This window comes from Ursus maritimus, unplaced genomic scaffold, assembly GCF_017311325.1.
Source record: "Ursus maritimus isolate PB19 unplaced genomic scaffold, ASM1731132v1 scaffold_5, whole genome shotgun sequence".
Classification (NCBI taxonomy): Eukaryota; Metazoa; Chordata; class Mammalia; order Carnivora; family Ursidae; genus Ursus; species Ursus maritimus.
In genome coordinates, this window is record NW_024426663.1 from 16,161,410 (window position 1) to 16,174,567 (window position 13,158).

Here is a 13,158-nt window from a genome sequence, read left to right on the forward strand (position 1 = left end):
TAGAAGCTTTTCCCTTAGATTATGAAATGATTTTACTCATTGAAATATCTGAATGTATACGATGCACACACACACAAACACACACACATCCCCAAGCAGTGCATTTTCATTGTGATGGAGTAAGTTTAACTATTACTCTTAATACAAACACAAGCATAGCTTACCATTGAGGGTTAACTATCCCTGAAAGTGTAGCTAGATTGGTTTTAGGAATATCTTACCATTATGCTTTCTTCCTTTTTTCCCCTTTTCATATTCCTCTTTTCTCTTGAAGAATAAAATTGTTTCATATAGACATTTTAGAGATTTGTACTTAATTCTGATTTGGAATTTTCTGTTGAATGGAAATATCTTAAAATGAAAGGTGACTCATAGGTATAGCACTGTACCTAGCACAGTGCTTGGTTAATAGTAGCTGCTTATTAAATATTCATTGTATGAAATCAGTTTTTAACAAATTATTGATTCATTGAATACTTGGGATCCTTCTTTATGTCCTCATGCTTGCAAGTAGACTTTAGAACCACAAGCAAAGCACTCATATATATTCTTGAAAAAAACAACAAAAATATTTTAAACGTGCTATTTTAATTGGAGGAAAAAAGAAAGAGGAAGGTGGCATATTTGAAGGTAAAATGATTAATGTACTATAGTTTTTAAGCAGGTTTTAAGAGTAATTTAAAAACGTAATCATATGTTTGCATGGCAATGATTGGGTCAAAGTGATAATGTTTGAAAGACCTTGAGCCTATCATCTATAGCTACATATTTACACAGTTATACAATGGATTTTAGTAGGAAGCTAAGAGACTATTGGACTTTCATTTTTCCCTCTAAAACATAAAGGCATAACTTTCATGCAGAACAGTAAATTTCATAAGATAAATTTGTCCGCCCAACTCTGCTTGGGACTATGTAATAGGGAGGTGTGTCTGTAAGATTCCCTATATCCACTTAGGGATTTTGATCTGTCATAGACAGGCAACAGTTGTAACTTGTTACTTCTTTTTACTGTAATGTGTAAATGTGTGGGTGTATTGTGTGGGGTTTTTTTTTTAATTAGAATGAAAAGCAAAGAATGTAAAAGATTTCATAATGCTGTAGTATTAAATCATATTTATGTCCGTGATAATGAATGGTAAATGTTTTTTATGATGCTATTGTAAAGTTATGGAATGCTTTAATAAGTAAAAATTGGTGATCAGAAGAAAAAATTGTGGTGTTTAAGCATCACAATGTTCTAAAACATAGGAAAAGTTAGAAACAGAACAGGCGATAATATAGATAAGTGCAAAGTGAATGTTTTAAAATAAATAGCACTTGGATGACCTGGGATGTCAGAACCAGAGACAAGGGTGTGTGTTTGTCAATATATCCTTCATGTTTTACAGACTCCTAAGGGAACAAGGGAAGATACAATTTCACCTTTTCTGTGCCAAAACATTTTAATTATATCTTCTTCCAACTACAGCGGTTCAGTAACCAAGGAGCTGACATTGATGCATGTGTTGATAAAGCTGCAAACATTCAAAATGAGATTAACAAAGATTTTGAGCAAAGGGTGACAGCTAATTTTGCACAGTATTCTGCATCTGATTCAGGCCAGCATAATAATAGAATATTTTATAACTGTTTTGTTATTCAAAAGGACTTTTATGATGCGTTTATATTTGTGGATATCTTTGTATCATACTTAAAAATTATCTATCCTGTGGCTAAAACTATTTGCACATCTATGTTATAATGCAGAGACAATATTAAAGGGAAAAAAAAACACGTCGTATTATAAGTTGTGGGGTTTTTTGTGTGTGGGTTTTTGGTTTTTGGTGTTTTTTTTGTAATCACACTTTATCCTTGGAACTCTTTGCCTTTACCTTAATGTATCTTAAAGCACACTAGCTGGAGAAGGTGTAGAGATGGTAAACATATTTTCTAATGTTGCTTAGTATGCACTAATAAAATGGCCAAGAAAAGTTATATTCAACTTATTTAATTAATAAAACTGTAGTTTCTTTATGTTCTTGAGCTCCTTTGAGCACATTTCAGTGTATTTCTTTTCTCTTCTATTCTCTACTTGAAGGCAGCTGACAGTCTTCTTTCACTTTTCTTTTTGTTTGTGAAATTTTCTTTCTTTCTTTCTTTCTTTCTTTTTTTTTTTTTTTTTTTATCCACTCACTTCTCCATCTGCTTTCACTTTTGTTTGCTTGGGCCGTCTCTCATCCCAACTTGATAATGAGGAATGCAGTGTGACCCTGACCTCTATCAGCCCATGCATGACCTTCTGACTCTACCATATAACCTTTGACCTTCTCTTTGACAGCTTGATTAATTACCCTGTGTTATGATTTATGAGTAAGTGCTATGTAAAAATAATAGACAACAGGTGGTCCTCTGAAAACTTTTTGTGGCATGTTTTCTTTTACTGACTAACTTGATGAGCTATTTGAAGTTGGAAACTTACTGGAATAACCTATGTGGGTCTGTATTATGGTATTTTTGTACCATGGAACACGACATTAGAATTTAGGGAGCTACAAGTTAAAGCATGATTGTGACAAACATTTTACAAAATATTAGCAGGGTGCTGTTACCTAAATGCACATTGGGAGGAAGCACAAAATGGAGTCAAGTGACATTTTAGGCGTTTCAGTCCCAGGTCACGTCTTGAGAAAATTGCTGAAATAATGGAGGGGGCATTTTTCAAGCAGAGCTGCAGCTCCAACAGCTATGTTTACTTTAACGCTTCACTAGTGACTTCTGATTGGTTGTCATGACCTCATCTCACTGTTGCACCTAGAATGTTGCAACAGTGACATAGACATACCCTTGTTGTGAAAAAGATGGGAATAAACACAACATACATCTTTCAGAAAAGATGAATGGACAGTGGTTTGTCCATTTTAACCATGGGTAGATGTAGTTTATAGGTAAAATGTTTTGGGTTTCATTTCCCTTGAGGATGAACACCTTTCTTCTTTCAAACCATGCAAATAGAATTCTGAACTTGGAAAACACGATTGATAAATCTGTGTAAAATGATCTTTTACAGAGCTTTGCCTGAAGACCAAAACAGACAGTTCCATAGGTCAGAGATTCTGCTCTGGCCCCTGACCTCTTTGGTCACATGTGGCTTGCAGTATTGGCAGGTTAATATGCAGAGCTGAATACTTTCACCTGATTTTTTATTTAGCTAACCACAAGAGATTTGAAAAGAGGTAGAATTTTCTCCTATTTTCTATTTTCCTTGTAACTGGTAATTAATAGGCAAATTAACTTGGGTAAATCTTCAGTTTTAGCAAGATTTCATTAGGATCAAAATACATTCTGGCTTTGGTCAGACATTGAAACTTTTTGTCTATTTGTAGAATCTTCTTGACAAGTACATTTCTATACTGATTTAGTTTCTTAAGCAAGGTTTTCTCTTTGGTTCTTTGTGTTTGGCATCACCTATCTGTTTTAGACCTCTGACCTAAGCCATCATTTGTTGATTGAATGATAAATGAACTATTATTTATTAGTAAGTGCATCTATAGACTTCAAAGTAAAGGAGGCCTGCAGGCCTGTGCATTCTGTTTAAATCACAGCAAGCCCTTGTGCTGAATAAACTGCTGTGTCTAGCAATAAAATTTTGAGGGTTTCTGATTAAGATTCTATGGTTTAGACCTTATAAACACCGTTCTGAAAATGAAACTACAGTTATAGCTACAAAGGATAGAAAATGGAATGAGATAAATGAAAGAGATTACCCTCTTGATCACTTTCTTGATCTTCTACTAGACTGGGCACTCAAACATAAGAGTTAATTAACAACTTTATATATACTTTGTCTCTTGAAATGTTGCATATTGGAATTGATTTGGGTAAATCATTAATCAGGATGCCAGAAGTTGTATTTATTTAGTTGTAGAATGTTAGATAATCAGTTTGATCATTTTGTCTTGTTAAAGATAACAGAAGTTTCCATGTATGATTGAAATGACCTCCTTTTCATCAGATGAGAAATTTAGCATGAATAACTAAATATAAAAAGAATAATTCAATATAAAATGGTTTGTAAGCATTAGTTATGGAGGACTCATTAGAGTGACAATGCACGGTTCTTTTATATTATATCTGATGCCTGGTTTTATAAAGTTTTATAAAATTTTATGGATACATATTTTTAAAGGTCAAACTAGGGTCTCTATTTATTTCTTTTTGTATTGATTGAGTTATTGGGAACAGAGATGCATTTAAAGTGGCTAAATTTAGCTCTTGCTAGGTTATCTGCCTTGTTTTACTTTGACTATTTACTTTGATACCTTGGTTCCCATGTATTAATGTTGACATGGCAAAAATCTTTGTAGCTTTATTATATAAAGGAATTTTTGGACAATATTTACACGTGACAGAGAAAAGGAGGAAAAGGCGAAACATTATCTGTGGTTAGAGCTTGTAAGTGGGATAGTTAACTTTATTTTGTTTTTCCAGTTTTCTCTTCCTCATTATAAAATGGTTATTAATGGTCTCTGTGAATATTGCATTAATTAATTTATCAGGAAAATTTTAATTGAAAAATGTAAGTTTTTCACAGAATGGTAATTGAATTTGTAACAAAGACATTTATTAAAATTAGCTTCTCATTTCTGCAGAAAATGTTCCTGAATATTTCTTGATTGTTATTCCATTAATTAAATTGGCAGTATGAAATATCTAAATGATAAAATATTTTCTAAATAACTCAGTTGGTGTTTAAAGAGCAGCATTCATTGTTGAAATCTAAATGCTAAAAATTCTTTAATTGATTTATATAGTGGTGATTTAAAAATAGAATCATTTTTCATCAGTTGATGCCTCGGTGAAAAATTGACATTGTGTCTTTATAAAATTGGACAAATGAGTCATGTAATTTTCAGTTACATAATCAATAACTTAGACAAATACTACTTCTTTGATGATTTATGTGTGTCTGTTTTTTATGCTTATTTAGATAGGACACATTAAATTTCAGAGACCATTTAAAATCAAGTAGGTGCAGTAATTTTTCAATCAATGATTTCTAAAAATTGAAGTAAAAACTTCTGCTCAAATAAACATGATAGTATGAAAATACTGTATCTAGTGATTAAGTTAAAAATTAGGGCAAAAGTTTTAGAATTCTAATGACTATAAATTTTGTCTAGTTTACCTTTATTTGGAATTCAATCACGATGCAAAGGCGATGCTCATGTTCTATCAATTTATTGAAGTCCTACTTTGTTACATTGAGTTTGATGTTTTTCATATTATCATTAAAATTTAGTATATCACTACTTTCATCCTAAGAATTCTAAGATCCTATTTTGGGTTTGCTACTTCTAACTCATGTGTGACTATGAGAGACTGTGTGCATGTGCCTCTGTGTGTGTGTGTGTGTGTGTGTGTGTGTGTGTGTGTGTGTGTGTGTGTGTTTAAAGTTCAATTCACTCAGAAAAGGCAGGGAAGAAACATGACAGGAGACCACTTACTCACGGTACAGAAACTAGTAAGGAGGCAATTTTCTTTTTGGCCTATGGTGACCTTTTTTGACTATGTTCCTTACACCAGAGACAGTGTATGAATGCCTCTATTTCACCCTGTTTAGCAGAGTGCAACAGTGTTCTTTAACTTACTTTTGGTGGGAGGAGAAGTTATAGCTGAAATTTGAGAAGGGCGTGAAAAGTTGTAAGAGGCACAAGGAAGAGGGGTAGGAACTTCCTCAAATGTGATTTTAATAACTAGTCAAGTGTGTCCAACTGTAGAAAATCACTAAGTGACAATCTGTCTACCTGACAGTGATCACAATGAATTACAAGACTTTTGAATAGCTGTACAGATTAGAATAAAGCAGGACCAAATAAAATATCTTTTGTTAGTAAAACTTTGACTTACCAGCTAAGATACCAAAAAGAAACAAAAAAAAGCTTTATCTTGTGCTTTGATGTAGAATGTTTAAATTTTTAAATTTTTAAAATATTTTATAACTTCTCATAAAATAGGTATTCAAAAGTTCTATTTGAACATGTATTAAAGAATATGTGGTATTTTGTTAATCAGTTTGGTATGTGTTATTATATAGTTTTCATGTGTGCAAGACAACTATATCTTAATTAACAGTACTATCACTAAAATCACAACTTTAATGAATTTCACAATCTGCAAACCATATCATGGTTTTAGACAGTAATATCAACTGGGGGAAAAATTGAAAACTCCCAATGAAGTTTTTATGTAGATTGTGAAATCGACCATTAAAAAAACCAACTACATGCAGCAGTGTAGCATATTTAAAAATAAGGTAATTGAGTCAATGCTAATATTACTCTATTATTACTGCCACCACTTTTTTTTAAAATCGTCTTCTTATGGTTGGTTTGGCAAAAAACAAATTTTAAACTTAAAGTAGTCCTACAGTTATAGTTTTGGAAAAAGTACATAGTTTTCTTTTTCAGTAAGGACGAGATCTTTCAAGCTTTATTTTCCATAGCTCTTACCTGTTTTTATTGTAATATAATACATTTTTAAAATATGACCTTACAGGATTTTACAAGGCCAAATTGGGACACCCACAGCACAGAAGTGAATAGAAAATACAAGCTATTAATAGCTTCACAAATTTATGTTGCACATGCTTGTCAGTGGAAATTGTTTATTCTTCTCTATTTTCTCGTGGTTTGATTATTCCATCAGTTATAACTTAATATAAATACCAAAAGTTTTTCTAATTATAACCATAGAAATGTTTGCCTTGCTAGAAGGTCAAAAAGGTAACTGTATTTTTAAAACTTTAGAGAAGGTATAATAGCTTTAGTAAGCTGTATTTTAGACTTTGGGACTTGTTTCCTGGTACTGGTCCCCAGTAAAGAGAAATTTTATGGTGGTTAAAAACGAGAGAAATTTTAGGATTAAATAATTGCTACCATGAATTATAGTAGGACATTATTTTGTTTTATGATTTGTGTGGCCTCCTGAAAGAAGAGAGTGGAAAAAATACAAGGTGCACAGGTAGACATTATATGTTTCTTATATTATAGATATGTAAATCTGTAGAATGTTAGATCACATTTTATTCCTTAATTGCTTATTCTTTATTGAATTCAAACAAATAAAAAATGCTCATTAAAGTACAATTGTAAAGGAAAGAAAATCCAACAAAATAGGGTGTGAAATTTTAACTTCAGCTTCAAAAGAGGCTCTATTCTCAAAATAGGTATTTAAATATTAATGTGGTTTGAAAGTGTACTTGTTATTTGATAATTTATTTCAGTTATTTGGGGGATTCTGAGAGATCTGAAGTACTTTTTAAAAAAAATACAACCTTTGTAATCTTTATGTTACAATTTTGTCTTTTTATTCTTGCAAGTAATCTATATAAACAATACAGGCAAACAATTTTAAATAACTTTTTGTTGTAAAAAGTAGAACTGTAGTCTTTTATAAAGAAGTACTTTAGTAAATATGCAGCTATATTAAATCACTTACTATGAAATTTTACAGATTTTTTCATGAATTGAGATGATTTCTAAGATTAAATTATGCTGCCTTCTTTGCTTTCAAAACAGGAAGGATATGGAGTAATAGTACTGAATCCCAATGAAAACTATATTGAAGTAGAAAAGCCAAAGATACATGTACAGTCATCTTCTGATAGTTCAGATGAACCAGCAGAAAAGCGGGAAAGAAAAGATAAAGTCTCTAAAGAAACAAAGAAGCGACGTGATTTCTATGAAAAGTATCGTAACCCCCAAAGAGAAAAAGAGATGATGCAGTTATATATCAGAGTAAGTAATAAGATTATTACTTTCCTTCATTATTTCTTTTACTTTATTTGTATTTTATTTCGTATATTTTATTTTTTTAAGAGAAACTTAATTCTTTAATTTTCAACCATTCATATCCCATGGTTGTTACTTGGATGAAATGTTTTGTTTTATTCAAAATTACAAAACACGTCATTCTTATTTCAGTGTGATATTTTACTTAAGTTTCAAAAACGATTAATAATGCACCATACAGAACATCAGTCTTCATCTTGGGTGGTAATGGTATTAATACATTGTTTTCCTACAAGCAACCATCCATCCACGGTGTTTCAGCTTAACTTCTGAAGGCAGATGGAGGGAGGAAGAGTAATTAATATCTTAATAAATATTTAAACTAGAATAGTTTAGGGATAGTGTAATGAGCGAACTCTCTCCTTTGCTCTTTTCTTATCCAGTGAACCTTTGCACTTTGTAATGCTAGCAGCATGGGATCGTTATAGCAGTGCTGCCCAAGGAGTTCTAATTCGTAGGGGGCACAAACAATTTTATTTGAACTTTGACACATTCTGCTTGATATACATACTGTGCACTGTATATATGAGACAGATTTATGCAGTTTTCAAAGCCCTTATTATGGGTCCTAGAAATAGAATTTAATAGTAAAGCATGTCAAAAATGCTACTGGGTAAGTAAAATAGTAAATTGATATGTTCTTTAAAAGTGAGCAATTAAGAACATTTAAACGTAGACAAATTAACACTTTATAATTTATATTGTAGGATAGTAGTAAAGTTTCAAATTAATAAAGTTTGAGCTATTTTTACATTTCCTTTAAAAGCTTGCTAATAAAATATTTCATACCATCTTTGAGGGGAATACATAACTTTCTAAGTTATTTTCTTCATTCTAGTTCGTTGCATAATCACTCTACTTTTGGGAATTACACTCTAAACATTCATAACTATCTGTCAGTTTGTTGAGTAAGTAAGTTAGGGCAATTAAACAGCATGAAAGCAGCGTGTAAATTCTCAAGACCCAAGAAAGGTATCCAGACCAAGAATATCTAAAGCTCACCATACAGTGACTCAAGCAAAAGTTGGTCAGATTGCAGTATTTACATTTCTGAAAAGCATCTTGCTATTTAATATATTTTTTGACAAACAAAAACAGTGATTAGATTGGAATCATTAAGTAGCTTGCTTGTTCTAATGTAGTTATATTACCGTTTTTCGTTCCTGTTGCTGCATAAGGGTCATGATGTCACCTTCTTTATTGGTTGTCTAAGCTTTCTAATTATAGAATCTACTCTGTCAACCATCATTCTTAGGACAGTTTAAAAAATATTAATTCTGATATCCAGATTTCAAAAACAAATTGTAAATTGTTTTGTTTTTGTTTTTTTTTTTGAAATATACAAATCATTAAGAAAATTCACTTGGTTTTGTAAAATGTAAGCAAAAGTGATTTTATGTATTTTTATTCTTAAAGTTTCTTTTATTAGCCTATGATATATACAGATTGTGCATCTATTTCTGACATCTGTATTGTAGGTTTTATATCTTCTCTTCTATTTTCTCTTTCTCTTGTCACCACTGCATGGATATTTTGCTTTTGTTCTCTTGTATGTGTGCATTTTCTTTTTTCTGCTTTCAAATCTGTTTCATTTATCTCTGCCTCTATTTTTCTTCTTATATCAGGGGAGAAAAATCTTTTTATTTTGCTTCATTTTTAAGATCCCTCTTCCTTTCGTCTTTTTTCTTCAATTCTGTTATCTCTTTTACACTCCTACCATTTCTGCTTCTTTCCTTATCATGTCTTTTTGCTTCTTTCTTTCTTGTCCCATTTCACTCATCGGTCTCAGTTCCCATCGAAAGGACTTAAAGCAAAAACAGACTCATTTAGATAATACAACTATATACCTGATAGTCTTAGTTATGAATGTCATTTCTCCCTAATAAATACCCTTTCTCTTAAAGTCTTCTAGAATCTTGCAAAATACAGAGTTAAGCTGGTACTCTTCAAACATACTTCTAGATAGTAAGGTGTGATCCCGTGGTGGAGAAAGAGAAGAATGATTGATGTTGTGTAAAGTGCCTTAATTCTTGGGTAATTTTGATCCACTTGAGAAGTGACTTCTTGTATTCTCATTTCCAATACATGTCTCCAAAAAGTGTTTGTAATTTTCAGACAACAGAGCATGGTATATGATGGGGATAAATTACCATCAATTTATATACTTCCTAACTATTTACATTTTGAAATTGATAATCTACTCTTTGGAACAATCCCATGAGGTAAGTGGATCAAATAGTTTTATCCTTATTTTATAGGTAAGGAAACTGGTGCATAGATGGCTCATTTTTGTCTAGGATCAGACAGTTAGTAAATGGTGGAACTAAGTGTTGAAACCAGGATTTCTAATTATTGTAGATTCTTTCTCCCTTTCCTCTTTACCACATTGTTCTAACCAATTGGAAACAAAATATATACATGAAATATGAAAATTAAAACAATTATAATAAAAGCACGATATGATAAATGACATCTGATGATTAATAGATTTTTGATCAGTTATTTGATAGATGCTATTAAATATCTATGAACAATTTATATATAACACATATTTACATAAATAATAAATGCACATAAATATATTACATTATATGTATGTGTATGTGTATACATACATATTCTCTTTTAATAGGATCACTAATATTGATCCAATTTTACGTGAGAAGACTATGGGTCAAAACTTGGTGGTTTTCCCAAAGCCACATAGCTCTTAATGTAAGCTACATGAGGGCAAGGACTTCGTCTGTTTTGCTCAGTGTTATAGCCCCAGAGCTCACAACAGAATCTTCATAGTGAATTTGTATTTGGTAAGTAAGGTGGTGGAACCAAGACTAAAATCCCAAACTACTACTGTTGTTTTTTGTTTTTTTTTAATGTGTCCTGCATCATTAAAGTATGCTACTTGATAGTGAGGAAATCCCTTCAAACAATCAAAACAAACAAAAAATTACAATGTTGGTCCCCTACCCAGTCCAGTGGCTGAGAAAACAGTATAAAAATTGATGATAAAGGGGTGCCTGGGTGGCTCAGTGGTTAAGCGTCTGCCTTCGGCTCAGGGCGTGTTCCCGGCGTTCTGGGATCGAGCCCCACATCAGGCTCCTCTGCCGGGAGCCCGCTTCTTCCTCTCCCCTCCCCCTGCTTGTGTTCCCTCTCTCTCTGGCTGTCTCTCTCTCTCTGTCAAATAAATAAATAAAATCTTTGTTTAAAAAAATGGATGATAAAAAGTCAGTTTCTCAAGATTAATTTAATACCTAGATCTATGCCTTTTCATCTGAATATATAAAGGCGGGATAACCTATTTTCTTTTTTAGCTGTATCATCAGGGTACTACACTTATGGGTGAAAATGGAAATATTTCATGATGACTTACTGCTATTTCTGTTTTGCACCCTTGCTCATAAGAGTAGAGCCAGGCTGCTATACTTGTTCTATACTGTACACACTTTGTACTTTTTGTAACTTTGCTTCCTGTTCTTTCCCTTCATCCAAATTCTATCCATGCTGTAGTGCCCAGCTGAAATCTCACCTTTTTGTAGCACCATAATCAGTGACCTCTCCTTACTGTGACTCATGGAAGTTACTGTGATTGGTTAACTTATATGGAATTTATCATTTGCTGCCCTGAGATATCTCTTATGTTTTTGTTTTGTAATATTATTAATATTTATCTTTCATGCCTTTCCACTCCCCATAATATTGTAGGTCTTTGAGCATGCTTTATTGGTCATTCCTTAAGAATAAACAGAAATGAGCTAATTTTTACAACAGTACAGAGCATACAATGAGGAGTCAGAAACTGGTAATACACCCACTCACTAGAATCCAATCCCCTGCAAGGAGACCAAAGCAAAAAGACTAGGCCGTAGTCTAGAGATACCTAGATAATGTGACCTGCGGCATAGAAATGAGGATTATTCTGGTATCAAACTGGAGCATAAGAAGACAAGTATTCAGACTAAGGAAGATCATTCAAAAGCACTTTACAGTATGTAGGTGGAATATAGGCAAAAGTGACTTGATGCTGATCTATGTAATACTGAGTTGGAACTGCTTAAATATCTCTCCCCTAAGAGACTTAATTGTGGGCTGTGGTGATAGAAAGTAAAGAAGAGAGATTAGACCCAGAAGGTTGGAAAAAAAAAAATGCTGCGAGTGGAAGGGGGAAGGAAATTACATGGCCACAAAAGGAAAAATCCAAATGTGGAGGAGACATTTACAGAATAAGAATCTTGGCAAAGCCTGGCATTACACATTGAAGATACTCAAATATTTATGGCTTGATTGCTTGTTGACATCCATCAAAAATCTTATCCCTTAACATGAAAGATATTTGGTGTCTAGTTTTCTGACGGATTTTTTCAGCATTTATGTGAATTTTTGCAATTGTTCAGAAACAGCCAACTGATAAACTGAAGCTTTCTTTCAAAAAATATGTTTTTGATGCTCTGACTTGGGTTACCTTCAAAATATTGGTGAAGGCTAATAAATATCCCATCTTCTTCTCTGTACCTGTTCTCTTCTGTGCTAAGGCCGCTGGAGTCATTTCTATCCAGTGTTTTAGCAACCAAATTTAATTTACTTATATTACAGTCAACGAATGTTTACTCTCTGGAACTGTTTTATTTTCCTGGTATATTTAAGTATTTGAATTTTCTTTTTTCTGGAATCTGTTAAAAAGCCAAAACCTCCTTTCAAATTTTGTAAATATCTATTATAGACAAGCAGAAATAAAGTAGAATCTAGGCCTAAAACTTTAAGATTAGCAAAGTGTAGTTTTATTTAACATACTAAATGAGTATAAATAGATATGACTAACTATTGGATTATGTAGCACATTTCTGATGCATTAGAAGCAGAGCTTGAGAGATCAAAGTACTTAACTGTTTCATGTGGCAACTTTCCTTAAGTACGAAATAATGTACTTTCTGGCATATATTATGGCTTATTAAGGGGATTGATTTGGTCTAGGCAATAAACATCATGTCAGACATGCCTGGCAGGAAAACCTGCTTAATATGTTTTGTAATAAGACGGAATTTTTTGTTCTCGAAAACATCTGCCAACTGAATTCAAGAGTGAAGACAGAAAATGTCATCAATTTAGTGGTAATCCTATAAATTTAGTTTCTTTCTGAGCAACACATAGCAAGACACACAAAATTCCCAGTGTTAATCACCACTGGTTATAGTACTTTGTAAAATGATGAAACAAAAACATTTTATTTTTATATAATGTGTTAATTAATTCATAATGAATTTTAATATTTCAGCTGATAAAATTTTAACAAGCATCTTGCCAACAGATCATTTTTTAAAGCATCTGTTTT

The 13,158-nt window shown here is 32.3% G+C and overlaps 1 protein-coding gene across 4 annotated transcripts in view; it reads left to right on the forward strand.

The window, feature by feature from the left end:
- The window catches only part of FAM172A (family with sequence similarity 172 member A), a 419,583-nt gene that overhangs the window by 174,536 nt on the left and 231,889 nt on the right, over nucleotides 1–13,158 (forward strand). For all 4 annotated transcript variants that reach the window (XM_040622090.1, XM_040622091.1, XM_040622092.1 and 1 more), the window contains one exon: nucleotides 7,560–7,778. In XM_040622090.1, coding sequence (XP_040478024.1) covers nucleotides 7,560–7,778 — 219 coding nt within the window. The remainder of the gene's footprint in view (nucleotides 1–7,559; nucleotides 7,779–13,158) is intronic.